This window comes from Scleropages formosus, chromosome 4, assembly GCF_900964775.1.
Source record: "Scleropages formosus chromosome 4, fSclFor1.1, whole genome shotgun sequence".
Taxonomy (NCBI): Eukaryota; Metazoa; Chordata; class Actinopteri; order Osteoglossiformes; family Osteoglossidae; genus Scleropages; species Scleropages formosus.
The window spans coordinates 38,660,341-38,687,386 of record NC_041809.1 but is presented as its reverse complement, the minus strand read 5'-3'; the positions used below and the strand labels follow the sequence as shown (position 1 = coordinate 38,687,386).

The window sequence follows — 27,046 nt, the reverse complement described above, 5'->3', positions numbered from 1 at the left end:
TGTTTTACAGACTTAACTTCAGCTGCACAGGTCATGGCATACAACATATGTTTGGGTGTGTTGCACTGCAGTACTTGTTCAGAGAATAGAAATTAAATGTTTTAGCTGCACTATTTCTACATTTTATACACAAAAAAAAGCTACTTAGTTATAAAAGGGAGGATCAGCTTCCATCTAAATTACATTTGTAATTTGCCATTTGCAGAGTACCTTTTGCAATTCTTCATTGAATAAACAACATATAACATTTTTGGCATCAAACTTCAAGTGTGGAATGGAAGTAAAACTGGCAAAGTTTACCATTTGAATTTTTTCCCCCTCGCTGAACTGATTTATTGAGTTGCTCAGCTGTGTGCCGTTCTCTCAAATACACAGAGAGCGTGCGCGATACCACGGTACAGCAGAGCAGTGCTCAATGCTGCCGCCTGGCTCACGTGCGTCGGGCCGCACACACGATACGCCATCGGGACTTTGGCCAACGACATGAAAAATACATCCAGTTTTGAAAATACACGCACGCGCCCAGAGATCAGCTACGGGAGCTTCTCGTTGTACAGAAAAACACAGATCTGTCTTACCGGGACAGCAGCAACCTCCTTCAGAATGGGCTACAGCATGACTATGTTTCAAATGCACCAGGCTTCTTCTGTGAGCCATGCTGTAACATGAGTCCCCAAGCACATTGGCCTCCTTCACTAAAATAAATAAATAAATAAATAGCTAGCTGCGCACTTATTAAGTGTACTTAGAAATGAAATAAAAAAAAAAAAACAAAACACCCCTACTGTATCATTTTGAGGTTAGATACCTGAAGTTACGTTACTGGAACCAAACGGTGTACATTGGAGAGTGTGCCCTAACTCGCTCTAATGGCACAGCGGCGCAGCAGGTAGTACTGGTGTCTCGAAGCCCCTGAGCTGCTTGTTTGTGTGTAGGTCTGAATGCGGTTCGGAGCACGTGCGGTTTGCATGTTCTCCCTGCGTTTGCAACACATGCAAAGGTTAACTTAATCAATTTCATATACTCCCTTGGCATGAAAGCCACGCGCGAGGCCATCATGAATGGAGCTCAACTTTACAGCCCTGGCACTTCCTTCAGGGCCCGAGTGCAGCCAGTTGTGGACAGTCCTCAGCAGGTTCAGGGACCAACAAGGAGAATTACTTTAACACTTTAACAAGCTGCACAACGGAATTTGGGTCATGACAGCACAATAGGTTTCTTTGGTTTTTCTACTGAAGGGCACACAGGACAAGGCTAAAGACTCCATCCACACTCCACTGTCCTGGGAGTCCGGTTAGCGCTGGGGTCAGCAGAGGCCAAGGGCGTGACGGGCGGCCACGCTGAGCCCCGGCTCCAGGCTCTCCTTCAGGCCACGCAGCTGCTCCTCCCCCAGGCGGATCTTGTCCTCCAGCTGCCGCTGCTCCACCAACAGGGCAGCCTTCATCTTGACAAAGTGGCCATAATCGCGGAGCTGCTCCGGGGCAAGAGAGCGGCCCAGCGCCTGGCACACGGCCTGCTCCCGCCGGTCCACGTGCTCCTTGAGCTCCTGGGCCTCCCTTAGCTGAGCGAGGAGCTGCTGCTTCTTCTGCAGCAGGCCTTGCTGCAGAAGGAGAGCACAGATGCGGCAAATTATTAGTGCTGTTGTTATTGTTCACCTTCATTTAGCCGATACCTTTTTTCAAGGAAACTCAAAGTCTTAGTTTTGTACACTAAACTGGTGGATGAGAACGAATGTCCATCAAAAAAACCATGGAAATGAACAGCTCTCTCTGCTCACCCGTTCCTGAGAGCAACATGCCGGACTCAGGCTGTCCAGAGCGCTTTCCACACGGAGCAGACGTCCGGACAGGGAAAGCAGCAGACTGACCACCTTGTCCAGGTCCCCAATGAACATGCGGAATTTGTCCACCTCGCTGGGCTTGCAGACAGCCAACACGAGTGCCTCTACGTCCTCGCCCAACTGGGTGTTGGCCTGCATGTCTTCCAGTAGGTCTTGCTGGGCTTCTCTCAGCACTCCCAGCTTCTTCTGCAAGCTCTCCATCAGCTGCTGCTGCCGTAAAAACCAAGAGCTCAGTGCCGTAGTATGATAATGGGGGTCCGAGGGTCTGCAAGGCAACTAATTCACACAACACAGAAAGCAGCAGGCCTCCCGATTCTGGGACTGCGCCATATTCCAAGACGTTTCAGACATGCTTTGATGTATTGGCACACTGCGGTCAACATGGTACTCGCATCCAAACTGAACTGCCCAAGAGAGAAGGGCAAAGCAAGCAAAGAATATAATGGAGGCATTTCTTTGGCAGTATTTTCTGCTACAGGTGTGACCTTACCTTCTTGTAGGAGAGCTCATAAACTCCCTCCTCCTCATTTGAATCTCTGTGCCCTTTAATCTTGTGAAGAAGTTGGGCTTTGGCAGCAGAAGTGTTGTAATATGAGCTCCGCGAGCCTGAGCTTTCACAACTGAAAGATCCTCGTCTGGCTCGTCTGCAGTGTGTGAGACCGGGATCATGTGGCGCATGCAATAAACACAGCGGCATTATTCTTGGGACGAGGTAAGATAAAGGTCCTCACCTCTCTAAAGTGTCAACACTGCGCTCCAGTGCACCGCTGCCCCCCCTCCAAGTGTCCTCCCCAGGAACCACGTCAGCCACAGAACTGAGGTAGGGCTTTAACACGGACTGGGGAGGGGGCTTCAGCGCTGGAGTCGTGTCTATGTTTGTCTCCAGGGCTGCTCCAGGACCCGCTGAACTCTGGGACTCGTCTGTGGCCACGCCTCCCCCTGGTGACTCATCGAATTTATCGATGTCCGTCTCAAACGACTTTTTCTCTCCCCTGCCAACCTGAGGGTGGACAGGCGATGACGGCAGCTCCTGCCCCCTGTTGGACATCTTGCCATACATGTGCTCTCTGCCCTTCCACGTGCTCACTGTGGGGTAGCAGAACCCTCGGCAGCAGCTCACCATGTCAGAACTCCTCTCCAGGACGTGGAGCCCCCCGCTGTGGGCATCGGTGCTCAACGGAGCTCCTCTCCAGCCGCTGGGACTCTGAGGGCTACGAGGGACAGGCTTCAAAACCTCTGCCCTGTCCTGCTCTGAATCCAGGGCCCTTTGTGAGCCTGACAACCTGAAATGGCACATTTATGATGTGGTAGCTGAACTCAGGTCTCCATGAAAACATGACATGCTTAAAGTAACAGCAATAATTCAGCAGTACTTTATTTAAATGACAGGAGGCGAGAACAAAGGAGAGCAACGTCACCCATCCTTACCACGAGCGTGGCCCCATTGCCACATCAGTTGTCGGAGAGACGGGGCGAAAGGTGCCCTGTGGGAGAACAGGGTTACACGGGGCGCTGGGGGGGTCCTGGCCGCTCTCGGACTCGTTTCTCAGAGGCAGGCTGTGCGAGCGCCGGCGGGTTACGTCATGGCGGCTGGGTGTCTCGGAGCTCCTTGGGGGTTCCTTGGGCGGGGAAAGCGGGCGAGAGAACAAGTTGTGGTGCGACACCCTCCGACGGTACAGCTTCTCCCACTTAGGAGGTGGTGGTCGCGGAGGAGCACGCCCTCTTTTTCCGGGCCCCAGTTTTTCGCCAGCGGTGACTTGTGCTTCCAGCTGCTGCTTGTCCAAGAGGATGTTGCCTTCTGAGAGGGTGCGCCCTCTTTGAGGAACCTGCTCTGGGGCTGCCTTCTCAGGAGCACAAAAGTCATTCTGCTGGTTCTCATGTACATGCGGTATGGCACCCCCTGGTGGCGGGAGGCCGCACGTACAGCGATTTAAATCCCTGAAAATGAGGAACATTTTCACTATTTTCTTTCACATTTTCCAGTGTTAGATCACAAAACACCGAGCCTTTACTTAATAGGGGGCAGTGAAGAAAACACTGTGAACCAAGTGTTTATAAACAGTATCTACTAACTATCACAAAGCTTAGAACATACAGTATAAGAATATAAGAAATATATGAATAAGAGGAGGGCATTTAAGCCACCTTGCACATCCGGACATGTGTTGATAAGTGTAGTAAAAATATATTTTAAACTATCCTGAATAAACTTACATTTTACTTCCAACCTACTACTACATTACAGTAAAGTAAGTAGAAATAAACAGGAAATTGCAACACTCATACTTTTGTTATTTTAGGCAGCAAAAGAAATGCCTTACCTCTCTGTTAAAGTGACATTTCTGTTGAGGTTTGCTGGTTCAGGTACCTTCGCAGGACATACCTACAGAAGCGATTGATGAGATAGTCATGAGGAAAATACAAAGGGTTCTGAACTTTTTCCCATCACACATTGATCCCTACGCTGAGAAATTGTGAACCACTGCTACCCTTAGCTGCAGGCAGATATGCATGTGAAACATATGCAGGGTGAACATCACACAAAAGACAAGTTCATGAACCCTTGTACATTCTCTACGCTGGGTCCCCCTTTGTGGTTTGGGGCTTCTTACAAGCAGGATTTCTCGCTGTCTGCGTCAAGTGAGAACCGCTTTCCACGGGAGCTGTACACAGCGTGGTAAATGGAGATCATGATGGTTCTTAACCAAAGGCCTTCGTCTTAACGTGGAATAAAGTGAAATAAAGCCAGTGTGCCGGGAGTGCAGACCAGGGTCTGGACTTGAACCAAGTGTAAGTGATGAAGAGCAACACACATCAGGGAGCAGTTTGCATGGAAAGTTTCAATTTTGTACAATTTTACAAAGCTCTTTCTGCGTGGAGTTTGCATGTCCTCCCTGTGTGTGAGTGCCTTTTCTCCAACAACTCCAAAGACATGCTGAGAGGAAGGTAACGGTAAAACACTTTTTCACACAACTTCCATTTTCCACCCTTTATCACAATTAAATGAAATTTTGTGCAACAGATGAAGCTAACTAGACGTGATCACTGAGCCTTTCATGTGTGCAATTATATTCCATGTTCCCAATCTAATTTCTTCAATTATACTATAACATCACATTACATAAAGTCCAAAAAATTGCAGATGGGATTATTGTGCATGATGCATCTACAAGAGAAATCAATAGGTCAAGGACAGATTATCGGATCTTTATACTTTCTGCACAAGAGTGACTTTTTAGCCCATTGCTGCTGTGATATGAGACTTGGCATTGTTCAGCCTGCACACTGATCCAAGTGGAAACACCCAGAAACACCCTGACGTCGCTCACCCATTAAGCTCCACCGTACCTGACGCCAGAGCCCAGTCGTGTTCAAATCATGTTTTTGCACTGAGCTGAAAGGGTGAATCACATTTTGAAAAGCTTTAAAGAGATTTCTAACCTCAATGGGAGTTCTCTGTCTCTGGCTGAGCAGTGATGTTTCCTGACTTCCTAAGGCCGAAATGTGGGAAGGGGGGGGGGCATACGTCCCGTCTTCATCCACAGGGGCGAACGGCTCCATTCCGAGCCCTTCGGGGTCCTGCACTCGGTTGCTGCCACAGTTGTCCCCGAGGTTTGTGCATGTGCACTCTCTGTCCTTCTCTCTGCTGTAGCTGCCATACCACATTTGGCCACCGCTTTCTTGAGGACGATCACATCTGTGTCCCTGGTAGGAGTAGTGCCTCTGGTCTGACTCCGTTTCACGTCCAGGTGCATCATTTTCGGCTCGCTCCAGCCTTCTCCGACTTCTCCGAGTCTCTGGCCTCTGGCGATGGGTGCTCAAGACCGGCAACTTTGACCCCAACGCACTCCTGCTGCTCTCTTCAAAGAACCTTCTTCGGTCTGCAAAGGGCGGGATGTCAGAGTTCTCTGAAGTTTCAGAGTGCGGGCTCATTTCTGCATTTCTACTTGACTGCACCACTGCATCTGTCACGCCAGTGGCTTCAGGCTCTGGTGGCACTGGGCATCCCGGTGTCCAGCGCCACCGCCGCACTTTCCCCACTGGTGCAGGCTCCTCCACCACCAGGCCACACACAGCTGTGTCACAGGCTGTTGACTCGGAGCCCCACTGTGAGCCACGTAAGTTCTCGGAGTCTTTGATTCTGGAAGCAGGAGGCTCTGCTCTGTCAAGCTGAGGAGCATGCATTTTGGACAATGTGCTGTTCCTCTGCAAGCATAGCTCTGGACATGTCAGGTTCTGCTGCTCTACACATTCTTCTTCCTCAAGGGTCTCCTCGCTGTACAACATGTTGACAGAGTCTGTGCTCTTCAGCAACTGGGCCTTCTTGCGCTGGATCTCATTGCGCAGGTTCGTGGCAAAGCGCTCGCTGCGGCGGCGGGACTGAGACGAGCGATACTGCCGAGACGAGCCGGACTTCGAAGTGGGTTTCAGGACCTCGCTCATAACTCTGCTCCCATCCTGCTCCCCACAGAGCAGGGCCTCCACGCTGGCTGCTCCTTTCAGATCTGCACAGACAGCTTCAAATTGCTGGCAGCCACTGGTGGCTGTCTCCACCGGGGGCTCCTCCGGCTCAGAACCCCCCACCGAGCCCGGTGTGGAACACCTGCTGCCGCCCCACTTCTCGCGAGAGCCGACACCATCACCACTGACAGCATCCAACTCCTCAGCCAGTGCGAACGGACACCTGGACCACTGGAGCGGAGGATACGAGTTGATTTCCTTGCTGGGATCGCAAGGGAGGTCCAGCATGCCCATCTGGGCCAACAGAAGCTTCTCGGGTGCACTGTGGCCGTGGCCTCTGACAACACGTATGCTTCCGGAGGCCTCAAATGTACGACAAGGCGGCTCCACTCTGCTCAGAACACTTTGATGTGGCATCTCCACGTGGGAAGAGTGCTGATGGTCTCGGGAGCCCTGTTGGACGACTAGGCAGGTGGTACCGTAGCTCTCTCTACTGCAGTTATCTTGGCTGCACTGGCAGCAGGGCTCCATCTTTGAGCCGAAGGTACAGTGCTGCTCCAGGGTGCAATGTCCACAGCACGTCTTGTCTTCCACCAATATACATGGATGTGAAACTGAATCCTGGGCCAGGATCTTTGGGGAATCTTCAAGCCAAAGGCCAGGGACATTCAACATGTCAACAGGGGCTGACATGCACCGTTTGTCTTCAGCCCGCGGACGACCCCGAGTGGCTCTGAAGCTGTCCCTGCGCACTGGGGGCTGCGGGGGGCTCCTGGTACTACCTACGGTAACCCGCTCCTCCTCGCAGCCGTACGAGAACGGCCGGGCCTTGGCTTCGGGATGTCGGTAGAAAGACTGAGCCTTCCTGATGGGCTGGACGTGAAAGTGAGCAGGCTCAGTCTCGGAGTCCTGGTAGCGCCCATCCACGAGGCGGTAGGAACCCAGGCCACGGAGCAGACTGTCTATGGAGCTGGCTTCGTCCGGCCGCAGGGAGGCGGCGCAGTCTGAGGTGTTGGAGCTGGCGGAGAAGGAGCTGTAGGCAGAGTCCCTCTTGTTGGTGAACATGGCGGAGTCCACGGGAGACAGCTGGCTCTCATAGTAGCTCTGGCCGGGGGGGTCCAGGCTCTCCATGCTGCCCAGAGAGCTACTGCGGTCTGTGCTGCAGTGTCTTGACAACTGGCTCCAGTGCAGGGACAAGTCGCTGTGTGGAGACAGTGGTTGCAACACAGCAGCCAGGTGGGTGACTGTGAACATACACAGGTTTTCCACTCCTGCCTGAGCAAGAGCACATTTACGTCCTACTTTGTCACATTCGTTGCTCACGAGACATTTATCATTTCCGCTGCAGCTTAAGGTTTTACATTTCACGTCATCATCACTACAGCGTCATATTATCCCACATACATTGCTATGGTAAAAATTTTGTTCAGAGATACAGAAACATGGCCCCTTTTGGACTTCAACCAGCAAATATTTGGTCAGAAATGTACTTCCTTCAAATGCCTATGGTTGCATACACTCCTGTATAGGTGTGTGTGTGTGTGTGTGTGTTTATACAAATACGCACACACTCACATATACTAATGTTGGTTCAGCATTTATTTCAGCTGGGAAGAGTCATATGAACAACTCACAGGTTGTGCTTAGCCTGAAGCACTAGAGATGACTCTGGGGAATTTCATATCAGACAATGGAAATGAACAAGATGAAAAAAAGCGGTTCCTCCACATTTACACTTTGAATCGTTCTTCATTTGGAACCAGGGACCGATGTCATGGAGCAGGTCTCAGTCTCCTCACATAAGCATTTGTTTGCACAGTCTGCTGTATGCACTCACTAATGGTGGATACAAAGCGGTCAACATCAGCAGCACAATGGAGGTGAGCTGGCGGAAGGACCGGTTCTCCCGTGGACCTCGAGAAGAACTCAGAGAGAAGGCAGACTGACAGATATCTGGGGGTTCGTGCAAACATGTGTCACGTTATACCAACATAAGGCGTGTTCTGTGAAACCAAGTGTGAACACGGTGTGGCCGCCCACCTGCTGTCTCCTCCCGAATGCCACGGTACGCCGAAGGGCCCGGGGTGGATCTGCATGGCAGGAGGGGCGTCCGGAGCGGTGACACCAGGTGGCTCCGACAGCTTGGCCAGATGCCAGGAATGCGGTCTGACCGCAGGGACACTGCGCCTGGACAGAGTGCATAAGTAGAGGCAGGAGAAGGATGTCACTTGCTCCCACGAGAGCGCACGCGACACACGTGCAAGGCGCCGGGACATCGGTCCGAGTGGAAGGACAAGAGGGGAGGGGAACAGAGCCGCCAGACGCTCTCGCACGTGCTTTCAGCGACCCTGGGGGAGCGCTGGAGCATTCTTGCCCCCCACCGGGTACTCCCGTGTCCGCTGTGACCGGACAGCTTAACAAATAGCTGGGGCGACCAGCTTCCACTGGTGTCCACTCAGCACACGAGCTGCGCGCTTAAAGGCAGGGTGAGCCGCAGCTTCCAGGAATTGAGAGCAGGTAGAATAAGTGCCAAAGTGGCCCAGATATCCACACGTGTTGGCAAGATGGGCTACAGCATCACGGACCAACAAGACAGTGTGTAAACAACAAGGGAGAAGAGGGGAAAACGTGCTTATTACCGCTTCTGAAATTAATCACCTGGGAAAAGAGCTTAGAAAGGCGACAAATACTGATGTAAAAGAGGAACACGTGATGAGTGCATCTCACAGGACATGGAACAGAGTGAGCTGTCAATCATTCAGCAAATAATGTTTTATTCCTTCTTCACTCTCAATACTTTGATGGCTTTCACAGTTACTGAAAAGTCGAGTCAGTGTGCGCACACACACACACACACACACACACACACACACACAGAGAATACTAGTGTGACTCCAGTAATTACAAACGTAAACTAACTACATCTGAGAAATTAATGCCTCTATAAGTGGATGTGTATAAATTGCTAATAACTATTTTACCAGTTCTCTCATCTCACATGAAAATTGACAAAATTATGTTCTGCAGACAAGTTTTATGATTATTCATAGTAAATACTGGCAGTGATCACTGGCACAGCCATTTTGATTGTCCCAAAAAAAAAGACCTGGCAAAGTCATAGTGAGCAGGACACACTTGTATTAAAACGGAGGAAAGTGACAGCGAGGGACCAATGAGGGTTTTCACAAATTCCTCGGCTCCGTACAGAACAGCACCGTGCCACATGCAGAAGCACCTTTTCTCACATTGCAGCTCTACAGAAATGTGAGACGAGATCGAGTTCACAGCACTTTACATCCAAAGGTGTTTCGTACTTACTGCGCTCCAGCACTCCCTCACACGCGGGGTAGCGGCAGGAAAACGTCGGAGTACATAACCATGTTTGAACTGCGATTTGACGTCCCGAGACGCGACTTAATCCACGCAGGCCGTGAGGCTGAAATGCCCCGAATCCCGAATCCCTGCGGGAGCCGCTCAAGTACCGCTGAGGAGCTCGGAAAAGCAATGAGTCAACTTTATATACTTTTCCAGTGAGCGCAGCTTTCAAAGTGCCTTTCTGCGTCACGCGAGGGCCAGAAACACTGACCAAAGAGGAAAAAAAAGGCTGCGATCGCAGTCCCTGCTTCTGGCTGAGTCCCAGAGAGCCGCTGCTCAGGGCTGCGTGTGTAGCTAGAGCAGCCCAGGAGCAGGTTTGGGTCGGCGCTCCCCTGGGGGCGGCTCTGCTCTAAAACTGTGTCTGGACTCCCAGTTAGCCACGTGCACAACCGCACAACCCCACCACCACCACCACCACCACCAACACACACACACACACACACACACACACACACACACATACACACACGCTGTAAGTGAGGAAAGCGACTCCAGCAGACAGGAAAGTATGTTTGGACACGATAAAGACCGAGGTGCTGCTAAAGCGCTCCACCAGATCCTTCTCGCTATTGTTTCAGTTTGGGGGGGAAAAGACAGACAAAAACACGGATATTCCTGTCTTTCACAAAACACTGCGGCGGCGGGAGAGCAGTAGTGTTTCTTGCCCTATCCTCACGGAAGAAGCAGCGCAGTACCTGAACTCAGCTTTGAAACAGGCCCTTCGGCACTGCAGGGTGTCCTGTGTGTGTTTAAAAGCATCATGGCAGACAATTTAACGTTTCATTTCAGAGAATGATGGATGGATGGATGAGAAAAAGAAAGAAAGAAAAAGACACGACGGACATGTAGCACTATGTAGATACACAGAAAGCCTTCACAGCTCCACCAGACTCGGTGCTGCCAGTTTGTCTCCAAGTGTTTGCGGGGACATGCAGACGCCCTTTGAATCACCAGCTAGGAATAAGCATTTTCTTGGATTCAGCAGAACAGCTGCAGCTCACGGCGGTGCCGTTCCTCCTTTCCCATCCTGCCTCACTTCCACCACCTCAACTGGGATACGTGAGCTAATGATGAGCACCAGCGAAGAAGTACGCCCGTATTACACTGCGCGTTTCTCGGGAAAGAGCCCGGAGCACCAGGCCATGCAGACGCAGGCGTAGACAAGCCACAAGGCCTTTGAGTCATGCTGCTTTGGCTCCCCGTGAGTCGAGAGGACACTGCGCCCTGTGCTCTGTACCCTGTGCTGCCTCTACTGTAAAGAAAGAGAAAAAAGCTCAAATCCAGCAGAGACGTCTGCCAGTCCGAAGACTCGGCCAGAGATGGACGATGTGGAAAGTCTGGCATCCAGAGGCACAACAGCGTGAGCTGATCAGTCATCGGCAGAACAAAAAAAAAAAAAAAAAGAGAGAGAGAGACAAGAAGGGAGGAAACACATAAGTGATGGAGGAGTGGCGCTTTACAGTGACAGTAAACCTCCATATTCGCTCCACGACAAAGAGGAGCTCACACACACATGGGTAGAACACTGGTCCACGGAGAGGAGGTCCCAGAACTGCACTGAGGTTTGTGCTCGATGTCCCATGGCGTGTTCACGTGGAGAGGTGTGTAAAATGGGCAGAAATGTAAGCCGGAAGAGCAGAGAAGCTCTGCAACAGCCCCCCCCACAGAGCCCCGACTTTGGCTTTGATGACTCGGCACATTGCAGGAACTGCAGACCCCCATCTCCAGGAAAAGAGCTGCAGGCTACTAGATGGTCAAGGCGCACACACGTGTGTGTGTGTGTGTGTGTGTGTGTGTGTGTGTGTGTGTGTGTGTGTGTGTGTGTGTATGAGAGGTTGTGAGTGTGTCCATGTGGGGGGTGGGGGGCTTTGTTCTCTTTGGAAACACTTATTCATGGAAGGAAAAGGACCACAGAATGCAAGGAATGTCCATTGTTCTCCCCGTTTCCTGGGCTCTCGCTGGCAGGAAAGGGGACGACCGCTGTGCTCTCTGCTCCCCGAGACGCACAGACGGCGCCACGAACCTGTGCCTTTAAAAAATACCTTTTCTTCGGATTAAAAAAACAGCATAGGAAACTTGCTGGGATTTCAGACATTTGTTAACAAACAAACAAACAAACTTGTCTGGTTCGTTTCTCCCAATTTTGTCCGAGTTGCAGAACCGCGTCCCCACTGCCTGTCGTGTAACGGTGCAGGAAGTGTCATTTGGCTGGACAGGAAGCGTGATGCGAGGTCCCAAAAACCCCGCAGTCCCTCTGTAAGAGCGAGTGCAGTCGGCAGAGCGAGACGGGACTCCTCGAGCGAGAGGCACTGAGGAAAAACACGAACCTCACACACTCGGAAGAAGGACGCTGGCGAAGTGCAGCACAAACAACGGTAACTGAGGTATTCCGCTGCACTTCCACTTCAGTCACACTCGTGTTTCAAAGAGAGCTGCGTTTCCTAATACTTGTTCACTGAATGTGCTTCTCCTTCATCCCAAGAACGAGTGTGTGTGAACCGCTGTGCCGCTTCCGCTTGTTCAACGTGCCCAGATTGTTAAGAACAGCTTCCTGTCCCAGTTATAATGGCATCTCGAGGCACAAGATCCCGTGTCGGACAGAGGGGCCCGTGATGGAAAGAGCTCCACTGCATTGTGGGTAACAGAAGCAAAGCCACCCCGAGGACATAAAAAAGAGCAGAACAGGAAAAGCACGATGAGTGAACGCACCCACCCTCACGTGTCCAACTTCAACTTCATCTTTCCTCAAAGAGCAATAAGTAACAGCAGGGCAGAGGGGTGTCAATAAATGAGAATTCACATACCATTTGAGGAGGCGCTTGCTGATGAAAATCGGAGCGTAAACAGACGATAAAGATACCAAAAAAAAAATCTGCAAAATAAAATGACTTACTCATCATCTGAAACTGAATTTTTTCTAAATTCAGCAGTTCATAAATTTCACATTTGAATTGTAACAGTATCTAGTGAAACATGTAAAATGTAAGAAACCATTATAAATTATATTTGTAGTGTAGCAGCTGAACAAAACTGTTAGATTCCTTATAATACTTCTCTGGTGACATATCACTGTCTTGCTCCTACATATGAAAGGCTGTTTAAAGTGCAATAGGGGGAAACACTGTTTACATTTATACTGTGGCGCGCAGCACCATGGGTTTGGATGGGGCGAAGGAGGACGCGGAAGCAGCGTTCATAACAAACGATTTATTCAAACACCAGCACAAGGGAAATGATGCTCTCGGTCCAAGGACCCCTTTTCCTCCAGGAGCTACACTTGCAGCCAGCCTTTCTAGCCTGCCTTAGCACCCCTAAGCTCTCCCCAACACACTGGGAGACACAGTCACCCTACCATTTTCCCCTTAAGTGCCCCCAGTGGTTACACACACATTTAACATTATTTCCCATTATGCAACTATTTACATTTAAACACACTCCTCCTAAAACAGTAACGCGGGGTCGTTATAATACTTTTTGGGCACTTTTCTCCAAAGCAACTTACACTGTTGATCTACCTACAGTTATTTATGTACTTTGCTCAAGGCTACTAGAGCTAGAGGTGAGATTTGAATCTATAACCTTGGGCTCCAAAGGCAGCAGCTGTAACCCCTACGCTACCAGCCATCCCATATGCAGCATTTTTACTGCAATCGTATTACAGAATGTCTTACATGAGACAGTTATAAACCTGCCAGCTTGTGAAATTCTCAAATCACTCTAATTACAAAATGATGGTTAACCAAGTAAGGGTTAAACATATTTGTAGTTTTCCAGTTCACATCTGGCAAAAAACACAGTAAACAGGCAAAAACACGGTAAACAGGCGTTACACACCACTTCCTACATGGCAATTAAGTCACCCTTCATAGGGCCCTTTCAGAGGTAACTTTTTATTTACTTTTTTTTTTTTTTTTTTTAAAACAGAAATTGCACCTCTGGCAGTTTCAGGCAGCAAGAAAAATTCTGAGTAAACAATTACAATTGTAAACACCTGATTAAATGTAACAGTTAAATAAGAATGGGCTGAATTAGAGCAAAAGTTGAAAACTGGCACAAAATAACAGGACACTCAGCATAGGAGCCCCGCTGGGATTTCATGCTCATTGTTCCATATAATGCAACTTGTTTTTTGAAAGACGAGCAGTAATGTGGAGCGATATAATTATGTATTTAAAACAAAAGCAAAAAAAAAAAAGGCATCATCCCACGGGCCGTGTGAAAAAGGGAGTAACTGGCAGGTACTTCTGTGCGACACAAGACACAAGTCACATTTTCCTTGTGCTCCACGGAGGTGTTAATGAGGCCCAACCAAGCTCTACGACATCCTTTTTCCGCAGTAAAACCTGTTTCTTTCCTCCCTCCCACACACTTAGACCGAAAGTGTTGGAGGTGTCCTGCCACACCAAGCATTCCTTGAACTGCACCCCAACGGAGCGACGACACCCCCTTGTGCCAATCTGGAGCCTCTACAGGAAAAGGCTGAAGGAGAGGAAGAGGAGGAAGAGCATTTCGTCACTCGTCGCGCTCACACAAACGTGTCAGCGCCATTCAACTCAAAACAGACTGCGAGGCAGTGCAGACAGTGATCGGAAGCTGGAGGAACTCGCAGAAGCAAACAATCCTTCACCTTCCTATCTTCTCCTGGCCAATTTCAAAGAGGCGACTTTGACAATTTGTGCTCCTCTACTTAATATTCAGCTGCAGGTGATATCTCCTGTAGACGCTGCACGTGCCAACCTAGTTAATTCAGTCGAGTAGACAGAATACATCAAGACATCTTTAACGTCAGGATTTTTCAACTTGTGCACTTCTCTCAAAAGTTTGGGCCCAGTTGTACCCCGACAGCCGGAGGGAACAGGTCATGCTCTCTATCCAAGCTGTGACGAGAGCACAAACGTACATGGACGGAGGAAGAGGGCTGTCAATGTGCACTACTGCCTTTAGCAAATGCATCATCATCAACAGGTGACTTCCTTCCTTTCCATCTTCATCCTCCACTTGCTTTAGCTGTTGCTATGTTGATGTACGTCTTTCCCATATGCACATCCTCTTGAGCCCATCTGTCATGAGCTCTCGGTTCCCGAGAGCAGACACTGTAGCTCAACATGAAGTTCCTATTTTCTGAACTCGCTAACCCATTCATCACCCTCACTTACCTTCTAGCACAGCAGCACAGCAGGCCTCAACGTTCCCTCAGTCCTCAGCTCCAACGCTCCCTCGGAAGTGTGATCTTCGACAGTAGAGAGCAAGTGAACGCAGGAGGTTCGAATGCGGTGGCGGCATCTTCTTGCCAAGCCACAGTTTGGAAGCTCACGTCAGGATAATAAGAGAGCATTTTCACAATGACATTTCTCACCAGCCACCAAACACGAGCGGAATGTGTTCCCTTTCGGTGTAACTCAAATGCACTTTCTTCAAGAGACACAAGCAGTGAGCAGATTCCTCCACAAAGCCCTGCTCTGTAGCGACTGTATGTCATGAGTGTCACGCATTACACATTTCAGCATCAGCATAAAGAGACAGAGGGCTTGAGAAAGTCGACTGCACTCGACTGCCTGCGTTGGCAGCGGAAAGAAAGCTGTCGGTCTGCATGCTGCTGTTGAACATCCCCCTCCAGACACCTGCATTTCTACCTGCATTAGACAGAATGCACCGAGCAGCTCATCCTCTCACTGACATACTCTCCGATTCTCTCATCAGTGGGCATCAAGAGTACCACATTTACCACGGGAACATTGCTCAGTAATGGGGCATGCCCATAAGGCGTGCGCCTGGAAGGCAAAGAAGCGATTTGCAATATTTACTGCGGCATAAAATGCATCTTAATCCACTTGCAGCCCAACACAGGTTCACTGAGAAAGGAGCCGAGAGGACAAACTCATTATCACCGTTACTCTGTTCTGACCTTATTGTTATTGTTATATTACTATTATTTACAAGTTCCTCCTATAGTGTTTGTGCGAAATGAAAGTTTAATGAAAACTATTACCTTTACACAGAAACAGCAGCAAAGTGTCTCATTTTAACAGCTCACAAGGACTGCATGTGTGCAGTGAAAACAATTTAAATGGGAGGTCAAGGAGGAAGAAACAGATACAGCAAAGCGAACTGTGGAGACAGTTAATTGAAGGGTGCAGTGCGGACTTTGGGTACTGTGTTACCACTTGGGAAACGTGTTCAAAAACGAGCGGGAAACAGGATCCCCAGCACTCAGTACCACGCTCTGCACCACCATTTACATTTACATTTATTCACTTAGCAGACGCTTTTCTCCAAAGCGACTTACAATGGATTCTATGTAGTGCTACTAGCCCACACACCTTATTCACCAACGTGATTTACACTACTAGATACACTGCTTAAAATGGCTTGGAGAAAATGTTGAGTAACTAGTGGCCACATTAATAAAGGACTGCATGAAGGGTGCAAATGTACACTTCAGATGTGAAATGGTCTATTCCGGCAAGGAGGCAAGCGATGTGCGGCAGAGCTCCAGTGCCAGCATCTCCGTCAGCGCAGCAGATCTTGTCAACACTATGCAGATGACAAGCAAAAGCCAAACACACCAACATGCTCCATGTATGAGAGAAAGGAAAAGTAGGAGGAGGAAGAGGAGGAAAGGTGGAGCAGTACCTGCGCACTACCATCTTGAGTATCCGGTAGGAGCTTTTGATGAGGATGAGGGCCTCCTGCCGTGAGCCATAGAGGGCAGATCCATTGATGCTGATGAGCTCATCGCCCACACGGAGCTTCTTACTCTGGGCGGCCTTCCCGTCCTCTTCAATCTAGACAGAGGGAAAGCCGTCACGCAAAACATGGCACCCTGTGGATCCCACGAGTACAGAGTACTGCAGAAGCAAAGGACCAAGACTTGCTGTTGTCCCACCATGATGAAAAACTGAGCCTTTTTCTGCCCTTCTGCATGTCTCTGATCACAGCATGTTGAAGGCCACGTGGGAAGTGCAAGGAGTCCCTCGTTGTAGTAACTGAACCGATAGCTGATCCCTGCTGTACTGTGATATTTCATAGATCAGGAGCGTTGTGAGAAAACCCAGGCTGGAAAGAAAGAGCGCTTAAATGTCAAAGTGAACTATGACCCGGACACCAATGTGTGTGGCTGCTGCTGTTTATACAAATGAAAAGGAGCTGGTGAAGAAGAAAACAATTTTGAAGGTTGCAAATCTCACAAATCCTGCCACTGTCCCCAGCAGAGGACTACAATCTGTCCCCGCCACCACCCATGTCCAACAAATTCCTGAAGAAGATCACCACACCCAACACTCCACATTCATTCGCTTGGCTGAAGCCTTCTTCAAAGTCACTCCGAGTGTTAAGCTACTTACAGAGATTTACCCATCCATTTACACAGCTGGTCAATTTTTACTATATCAGTTCCTCGTTCAGGCGTACTAAAGCAGATCTCATTCCAGCTCTAACCACTACGCCACCTACTGCATAAAGGACTGAATTTCACCAACATGGCCAACTTAAGTCTTACGTGCTGCTGGAGTGCAGGCTTGGACATGCTCCGCAGCCCCAGAACCTCCTTGAAACTCATCACCTTCCACTCCCGCTTGTTTTTTTTTTTTTTTTTTTGACAACTAAGAGCCAATAAAGGCGAGCGCTTTGCGATTCACTACAAAAACTAGACGGAATCGACAGCTGTGAAGAAGCATAAGCCATTCATCTGAGCCCCATTCACTACACAGCCAGCACGTTAACACCGCGTGCTCATAAAAATGCCTTTTGCAGGGACAAATTTGCCCCGAACTACCAAGTATTGACGACAAAAATGTAAGACATCCACCATGTGGTGCTTGAGTGCATCAGAAGGCCAATTTTACATCTCTGGGGGCTGGAGGGGAGCTGCAATGCAACACTGCGGCTGGATGAAAAGTGGGAATGCTTCCCTGTGGTATTTGTGGGGGACATACAGTCATTTACATTTTAGTGAGAAAAACATACTCATACTTTTGGCAATTTGAGATCCTTCTCAAAAGCCACTGAAGAAGGGCACCAAAAACCACAAATGCATGTTACTTTAGTGCACCTCGGTAACACAGCAAAGCCCTGGGTGAGGATGAACACATAACCAACCAGTATAAAGCATTAAGTTGTGTTTCTAGTGTGGTTCACACAAACAAAAAGGTGTTATGTTCATCTCTCCACCCATTATTAATAAAGTACTGCTCCAGCACAGGTTATATTGCCACCAAACATCTACATTTATTTATCAGACACTTTTCTCCAAAGCAACTTCCAATGAACTCTGTGTAGTGTTATCAGCCCACACACCTTATTCACCGCGGTGACTTACACTGCTAGACACACTACTTACACTGGGTCATATATCCATACACCAGTGAAACACACACACTCTCCCTCTCTGTGTGCCACTCACACACTATGGGGAAACCTGAACAGCCTGCCTTTGGACTGTGAGAGGAAATCAAAGCACCCAGAGAAAACCCACACAGACACAGGAAGAACACACAAACTCCACAAACCCATGTCCTCTCATACCACCCAGGTGCTGTGAGACAGCAGCACTACTCACTATGCCACCCAGTTACATTTATTCACTTATCTGACCCTTTCCTCCAAAGTGAGGACTATTTACTCATTTGTACAGCTAGGTGATTTTACTCCAGCAATTTAGGGTAAGTAACTTGCTCAAGGGTACTACAGCTAGAGGGGGGATTCAAACCTGCAACCTTTTGGTCCAAAGGCAGCAGCTCTAACCACTATGCTACCAGCTGAACAGTTTACCAGCTGGCCACACACTCATTCATTGACACACACTCACCGTAAGGGCTATTTAAAGTCACCCGTTCATATGAAACATATCTTTGGACTGTGGAGGGAAACCAGAGCACCCAAAGGAAAGCCACATGCAAACTCCACACAAACTGAAGCAGACTGGAACAAAGACACAAACAACAAGGGAGGGGTGGTGGAAGCCTTTCTCCGATGACCTGCTGCCGTTTCCCTTTGTGCCACTGCCACTGTGTCTGCCACTGGCACAAGAGCCAGCGGGGGCCGGACTCGCAGCGGTCAGGAGCTCAGACGGTCGGCCGGCCAGCTAGCCACCAGAGCATCGTTTGCATTTCATAGCGTCTGTTAAAAGGGTACAGAGACATTTTTCATTCTCTTCAGTTCCACAACAGATTTTTGTGGAATTTTGGAGAACACAACACCTTTATTATTGCTTTTATAAAAGCAGCACAGCTAGCGCATCGCGCGCACACACATGCACACATCTGGCTGCACTGCAATGTTTCCTTCATGTATTTCTCAGTTTGTTCCACAAAACTCCACTCAGCCTTCGAATCTTTCCTACAGGTTTTCTCTGTGTATCATATTCTCTTACTGAAAATATTATGTACCCGGTGCCCCTGCCTGCTATAGATCCAGCCATGCCCCCCCCCCACACACATACACACAGAATTCACCAGAAAGTGACTGACTTCCTTTAAAACAGAGCAAAGTGTTTGCTGTCATGTGCCAAGCGAGTGCTAAGAGGTGAAACACACCACCCTGATCAGAGCATAAGAGTCAGGCAAGCGGCGCAAACCAGAAAAAAATTTTTGTCCATTTCTAGTTGGATGACAAAAAAAAAAAAAAAACCACTACACACACACACATACAATTAAAGAAGTTGTTCCTTTAAGCTCCTCGCCACATTCCCCATCCCTCACAAAACTTTTCAATGACCTCTGAGGTTATGATGTAATGTAAGGAGCACAATTCTTGTTAAAGTGAACTTTTAGCACTTTGTGTTTGTACGAAGAAGGCAGTTTCATGCTAAATTGCTTCTCGGAAACCAGTTATCGATGTTGCCGGCGTCCCGGGAAGCAGGACATTGCCCCGGGTCTCCCACCTTTCCGCATATCTGCATCTGCTCCTTTCTCCTCCACTTTTACACGCGTCTCGTGAGAAGCAAGAAAGGGTCATGTTTGTCCCGTGCGCCGACACCACGCCGAATGTTTCCACCAACTTTCCAGCTTCCTCTCGGTGTCAGGCATTCCTCAGCCTTCAGCCACCATGTGGTGGGTGTACAATGGGGGCTTTGTACTGTGCCTTTTACCCACATGGACGACAGGGGCCCCCTCAGCAACTGCTGGCCACCACCACTAGATGCATTTTAAGCAAAACAGTAGGAAAAATATTGTAAATCAACCAATTTATTTCAGCCAATACATTTTATTCGTGGTCAGATGAATTTGCAAACAATTGATCTGCTCTGAATGAGCACTTTGCCTTCCGAAAGAACGCAGCGACTGAGCATTTTAACATAACTTAAGTCTGCTGAGGTGACAGCAACTGGTCACTTTTATACCAGTCAGGTCTACATGTGTACAGCGGCACGCTGGCTCAGCATGCAGCACTGGAGCCTCCAGAACCTGTGCAGGGCCTTGTGATGCTGGACACAGGGTGTATCCCCACCACGATGGCCAGCTTCTCTGTGCTGCAACTAGGATGTGATCATTATAAAGTAGTAAATGTAAAATGACAAAAAAGAAAACATTTTTCATTGAAATTCCCTCAATACTCTTCCTCCTCCTGGAAGTTTTCACATCACGTCTGAAGGGGAATCAACGTTTCATTAGCGAAAACTATTTTTTCTGCTTATGTTTCATTCCAAATCAGTTTTACATTAAATCAGCAGCAGTAACATGAACATTATTAAAAAAGGGATGCTTCTTAAGGAGCCCAAAACAGAATCCAGTGCTCTTCCATCAGCTTGCTTTTTTCTTATGGTTTCACTACTGCTGATCCCTCAGGGTATCATTGCAGTTTTCCCACAGAGCTGTACTGAGCTGAGCACAAAAAATATCACGTTACAATACTAAATATGCAATTTAAATGTTTAAGTCGTAACCACACCCTGTCCAAATCAGCAAATGTGATGTTTAATAATCACTTTTACATAAATGCTATATTTTTCAAAGAGTTGTAAACAAAAATTACTACATTTATTAATTTCAGATGCTTTTCTCCAAAGCGACAAACATTTTATAAAAAAAAATACAATGTGTTCATTACATCAGCAGGAAGAGAGACTTAGATACAGACGTGTGATTCTTAAGTGCAGTTAGTTTCATTCTTTGCACCATATGAACCAATGTTCATCACATAAGTAGCTGCATGAAACTTTATCTGAATACCAATGATTCCTAATCACCTTCCTAGTAATTTTTTTTTATTTTTGGAGATACATATAAACATTTACGTTACATCACAGGAGTAGCTGCATAAAGGTTTATCTGGGTTGGATCTTGATGAAGTTGTAATGCATGAACATTTATTTTAATGAACATGTAAGGTGTAAACAGACAAGAGTAAATGCAGCGAGTGCCTTTCATGGTGCAAAGAGGTCTTTTAATACTTGCATATTCCCGAGCAAGAACAATCCATAAAACACCGTTCCCCCCCACAGGAAGGGCTAAGGTCACAGAGTGTTGGTCGGCACTGGCTGCTCTTCATGCCCATATTCACCAGTAGGTCCACGCTTTGTTCCAGCCATTTGGCAAGCACAGCAGGTGCTCGAAAGGGCAGCGCTGGTGGGCTCTACAAAACACACACCGTTCAAACAAACACGAGCGCTGCAAAAGGGATTAGGTGTAGGGTTCGAGTTTAGGGACAGAACAGGAGAGCTGGAGGAAAGAAAAGGTGGAATTGCAGAATACGTGGTGGGGAGACGAGGGTAAATGGCCACATGGAGACCACGGGATGACTGCGGAGAGACAAGGGGAGGGACTCGGGCTCCCTGGGGCAATGTTTCAGCTACCTGGCGACACAAACATGGAGGAGAAGGAGGAGGAGGAGAGCTTCTCCTCACCCGCTAAAGACTCACTTTCTGCTGTACCGTGAGAAGATAATTGAGAGCTACCGCTCGGTCATGTGTCAAAACAGGTATGTTTCTGCCTATCCTGTACTTGGACAATTAGACTCATTTGAAGATTGCAGAATTCCTCAGGCACTAAAGACATAATTTGTGACAATGAGACCCATAAAACCCTGCATCGCTCAGCAATATGTGCTCTACATTATCCTTCATAAATTTATGGAGAATTGTATCACTTCCTGTTGTATTATAACATGAAGAAGAACACTTTTAGTAAGCCACTTAAAATATATAAAATATTGTTGCGACCCGCTAGCATCTGGTCTGACATACGCACTCTGCCAGTTTAACTGTGCAGTAATGAATCCCAGTTATTTCACTGGATGTCAGCTTGTCCGGCTTTACACACTGATGCACTTATGATATGAAATCTTAGGGTGATTATACACATATTGTGCATGTTTACGCCACTCAACATGAAGCCCTGAAGAAATCCATTTGCTTCAACAATGACGGGGATCAACCGGCACACATGCGGTTCAGGAAACGCAGCCACTCCAGCACCCCCCCACCCCCCCGAGCTGGAGTCACGTGTGAGCAGCAGACCTCGGACCGGGGTCTCACCCTCCGCCTCACTCTTGCAGTTGATCGCTGCCCACTTTTTGAACGGCTGTGAGTGCTAAGGACAGGATGTGTTCTTTCCCCGAAAGCCCCGATGCACAAAGATTTTGGCCAACTATAAACCCACACAAGAGTGAGACAGTCAGCCTTCCCCTGAAAACACCAACAGAGATAAATGACCAGTTTTGCCACTGCTGGCAAAACAACAACAGCAATAAAATTAACTCTAACTGTACTTAAGAATCACACACCTGCAGCTATGTCTCTTTGTCCTAATGTAATGAACAAATTCTATTTTCTATGAGATGTACTTCACTTTGGAGAAAAGTGTCGGCTAAATGAATACATGTAAAACAACAACGGCTACAAAAGTCAAACTTTTCAAGATCCACTTTTGTGTGGAGATTCGGGGGGACCATCGGGGCGGGAGAGAGCACCGCAGCACACTCCCAAGGCACTTGGCGGGCACAGACATGCAACGCAGGCTGGACTCCAGGCCCGGCGCAGTCCCGCTCCATTCGTCTAGGAAACATCTCCCTCCAGGGGCGGCCTTTAGCTAAGAGAGAGAAACTGTCCCAGAGACACATGTAACAGACAACGAGAAAAGAGGCCAGAGCCGCCCAACTCGCGCAAAGACTTTCTTCCAGCTGCGTTTTTTTTAAAAACACACAAGGAATTTCCATCCGTGCAAAGTTGCTTTTTCGCATTCCTCAATTTGTTTGCCTCCCTCTGCTTTTCCCTCACTAATCTTGTTTGCACAGACATCTCCGCAGCACACGGCTCCGATTGTCCGCAGGGCTCTTTTACAGCCCTCAGAGTCCCGGTAAGGAGTGCAAGTATATAACACACACTTAACGGATCAATTCACTTGATACCAAAAATAGTACATAAATATGAAACAGTAAATAAATAAGTAGTACATGAATAAATATGAACTAGAGGCTGATATTAAAGCCAACCAAGCCCACAAACCAAAAACTGTTGTGAATTATTACATTCGTGAGGTTTTCTCTTGAAAGGAAAAGAAGAAACCTTCACAGGAAAGCACTGTATGTTGTATGTGCAAACCGTGTATCTGATTCATTGCTTATTCTGCATTTTTATTCCACAAGGTGATAACTTATGAGAGATAAAGCTTTTCATCATAGAGTAAATAAGATCATGTCACCAAAGTGTGGCCTACGGTAAAATACAGTACCTCCCACCATAGGTGCATCAGTATGACACACCGTGCATGTACACACATACACACACCTATATATATATGTATATAAAATGTATAGCATCAGAGTCTTGTGATGCTGGTGATGTAGGCACACTATCCCAAGGGGGCAATATCAGAGGTCACAGGACTAGGCTCCCTTGGGAAAGACATAAAGAAGGGAAATCAATCAGTGGTAAGATTAGTGACAGGAGGGAGGAGCAGCCCGATGGCTCTAGCAGTGACAGGCCTCAGTAAAAGGCCTTCGGGAAGCCATTCATGCAGTAATATGTGTGATATGACCTTGCCCTCAAAAAAAAAAAAAAAGAAAAGCATGGAGGTGTTTATTAAAAAAGTTAGAACTTAAAAATGTCTGCCGGGCCCCGAAAATAAGAGCTCTGATAATGACAAGTCATACAGGAGACTGCCACAAAGTGTCATGAAGCCATGTGGGGATAAACATCCTATGCTGGTAGGCCAGAGAGGGAGGCTTCGGGCACAATGTTATGGTTCAGGAATGCAGTTGGGAAACCATGGCGCGTTAATAAAAAAACGGGTGAATAAATAAAGGGGTGAGTAAATAAAGGGGTGAGTAAATAAAAAAAACGGGTGAGGGCTTAATTCGCAGTGCACCAGAAATGGTTCTCCAGCAGAGCATCTTGCTCAGCGAACCCCGCCAGGATTGAGGTCAGCGTGTCATCGCCACGCACCGCCGGGCTGCGAGCTGTCAGCAGCAGGCCACTCCACAGCACGGCTCCCACGGGAAAGCGGTCGTTGCGTGGCGCCCAATTCCTCGAAGCGCTCACAGCGACTAGACTTGCTCCTTCGAGCAGAACATCCTTCGTCGGTCCAGCGTGGAAGGAGCGAGCGGCGCTCACTGCTATCGCATTACAAGGTGGGACGACCGATGCTACGTGTTGAGCGAGGAAAGCTGGTGCCGCGCGGAGCCGTGCGAAAGCAGCCTAATGCTGCTGTTACCACCACATTCTTGTGCTAAGCCCAAAACCTCAGGCCAAGCCTACTGGCCTCAAGCGTTTCTCCAGCTGGGCTTAGCGCTCTGCTTTTCTCATGCGAAAGATGCAACATCACATTGTTTCCTCCTTCATTTCAAAGTGGTCACATTGCAAAGGCATCCGCATCTTGACTGGACACTGGACCTCAGCAGGAGGGAAAAGGAGGCAAACCACAGATGTCAAAGAGAAGCAGTGAGGTCACCACATACAGCGCACTGCATATGCATGACTGCCTTTTACATTTCCCAGAGAAGCAATGTGTTTCCTCCAGTAAAACAGCATTAACTTCCACTAAATTACATGACATTAAACTGGAAGAAAAGAATCGTTATCAAGGACCTGTTTTACTCATTCTCTCTCTCTCTCTCTCTCTCTCTCTCTCTCTCTCTCTCTCTCTCTCTCTCTCTCTCTCTCTCTCTCTCTCTCTCAGCACTGCTCGATGAGCAACATGTGTTTTGGGTTACAGGCAGGGGATCTTGTACTGTCAGGATGGCCATTTTAGAATGAGTGCGTGGGCTTGGAGCACACCACTATTTACCCAGTCTGCCCACGTAGCCATCAGGATGTGTGGCCACAAACCCCCACTATACCAAGAAACGCCAAATTAGAGAGGAATGTTCATCACCTCCTGACTTGAAAGTCAAGTAAGACAGAGAGGCCACAACAGATTGCTCAGCCCAAAGCACAAGCTGCCTGCTCTCTTCCTGCTGTTCCGTACAAACACTGTTTGCTGCCCTTTCTACGGAAAGCTTAAACTACTCATACAAACTATATAGTATCTCAAGTGCTCGTGAGCCAGCAGTCACAGGTCTGATCAGCAAGTTTCATCTCTCTCCTGTTCCTGCACTTCAATAAAACTTCATGTGAAGAAACTGCAAAGTGAGCTCTCTTCTTGTGTTAGTCTTCTCACAAAGCTTGAATTGCACATTCTGTTGGTTTTAAATAACGTGGAACACCTCTGTTTGTCTTGCCTCCCTTGTGACTTGCGAGTGAGGACTGCTGCATTCAGTGCTCCAAAGAGACAAAGGACTAATTTATGGAAGATGATGGAAAACATCTCAGTATCTGTTCACTACCACAGATTATTTAGAAAAGGATTTATTCATAACTCAACAATGCTGATTGGAGAGAAGGGAAAATAAATAAATAAATAAATAAATAAAAACAGTCCTTGAGATGTTGGACATAATCCAGGCTTTGGCTCCTTTGTAAGAACTGAACACAGGTGGTCCCTTTACAAAACATAACATAATAAAGTGCAATAAGATACCAATTTGCCGATATGAAGGCTTCTGTAACCGAAGCCATAAAAGCAAGTGATCACTTTGCTGGACACTCAACAATCACATGTGCTCTGTAAACACTGACGAAGGCTTACTTCTTCACATGAAGGCACACTGCTCCTGGATATACCTCTAGTGGAGGACACACACATGCCATTTGAGCGCAGAGCAGTCCACAACAGGCATGTGTCCAAAAAGCAGGGCAGATGCTCATTCAGATGCGTGTTCACACAAAGCAAAGGACTCAACACACATGTGAGCAACATGTCATGGGAGTGCAGTTGAGTTGTCAAGCAAAAATGCAGGAAGCCTGAGTGCATAAAGAGGACCTGTGCAGTATGTGCTGCTGAAGAGCATTGCCTCTTGTTGTATATTTGAACACGTAAGAAAAGTGTCAGAACAAATGTGAAAATAAATATGGCCTTTTCCTTTCCAGTATTTACAAGTGTCATCTTATCCGTTCTGCTTTTGGATTTTTCTTTAAGAAGCATCTTGAACTATTCACAAAACACTAATGGTATTACATGTTTGTCAGATGGAGTGGAGAGAACTGGGCAAAAACCCCTCAGGGTCTTTAGAACAGTGGAAATAATAGCAGGGGAGCTGAGAGGAGAGGAGGGGGGAAAGAAGAGGAAAGGGAAGGGGAAGAAGAGAGGAAAAGGAAGAAGAAGAGGCAAGGAAAGAGAGGAAAAGGAGGAGAAGGAGTTTCAAAGCAACTCAGACTCTCGGTGTGGGAGTGACCGAGTAGCGAAAACAGTTCGTTTCCATTTCGCTTTGACTTTGTGACAAAGATCATTGCGATGATGGTGCAAAAAAACAAGAGAAGGAACAAATGCAACGTTTGGGTCAAGTACAGAACTAAGGTAACGGAGACTTTGCGAAGTTATTCAGCGCCTTCTGGGCACGAAGGAGCAGGCGGTAAAACTACGGTATGAAACGGAATGAAACTGGAGTTAAACTTTGGCGAAATTCAGCGCGTTACACAACAATGTGTCGGGGGAGTTGTTCAAAAAGAAAGAAGTTGAATAAATATGCCGCACAGCACACGACCGATCGCAAAAGCTTCGTCCCTTCGTGTGTGTGTTTGAGAGAGAGAAGTCGGCGTGAACCAACTCTGGTTATGATGAGCGGCTCTCCGTGCTCCAGTCCTCCTTTCAGCGTGAAGCCCCACGGAGCGCCTCCCTGAAGCTGGACCTGGACCTGGACCTGGTGGAAGGAGACCAGCATCTGCTCCGCCGCTTCCATCATCCTCCTCCTCCTCCTCCTCGAGTCTCAGTCAGTGACGGGCTGCGCGCCGCCGCCTCCCCATGAGCTCCGTTCCGGGACGACGGACGGAAGCTACGAGGCTCCCCGCCGACTGACACAGGGAATGGCGGCCGGACAAGGAGCAGCTTGAACTTTTGC

The 27,046-nt window shown here is 48.1% G+C and overlaps 1 protein-coding gene across 4 annotated transcripts; it reads right to left on the bottom strand.

Moving 5' to 3' along the window:
- Positions 1 to 764: 764 nt before the first annotated feature.
- Positions 765 to 27,046, bottom strand: LOC108934342 (protein Shroom4-like). Of its 4 annotated transcripts, XM_018751989.2 has the most exons (11): positions 26,756 to 27,046; positions 16,310 to 16,461; positions 8,342 to 8,488; positions 5,282 to 7,502; positions 4,162 to 4,223; positions 3,269 to 3,778; positions 2,961 to 3,123; positions 2,572 to 2,840; positions 2,331 to 2,484; positions 1,778 to 2,050; positions 765 to 1,600 (listed from the first exon to the last, which is right to left on the bottom strand). In XM_018751989.2, exons 1-11 carry the CDS (start codon positions 26,888 to 26,890, stop codon positions 1,307 to 1,309), a joined length of 4,380 nt encoding a protein of 1,459 aa, XP_018607505.1. In that variant the 5' UTR covers positions 26,891 to 27,046; the 3' UTR covers positions 765 to 1,306. The 4 variants fall into 4 exon arrangements, with proteins under 4 accessions (XP_018607505.1, XP_018607503.1, XP_018607504.1 ...); XM_018751987.2 differs by having other exon boundaries at positions 2,572 to 3,123; XM_018751988.2 differs by having other exon boundaries at positions 1,778 to 2,047; positions 2,572 to 3,123.

Coding starts and splice junctions, on each gene's coding strand:
- LOC108934342 (XM_018751987.2), bottom strand. CDS start 26,890: ATGATGGAAGCGGCGGAGCAGATGCTGGTCTCCTTCCACCAGGTCCAG. Junction 8,489..16,309: donor CTCAAGATGGTAGTGCGCAG/GTACTGCTCCAC, acceptor CACTCTGTCCAG/GCGCAGTGTCCCTGCGGTCA. Junction 2,485..2,571: donor AGTGTTGACACTTTAGAGAG/GTGAGGACCTTT, acceptor CACACACTGCAG/ACGAGCCAGACGAGGATCTT.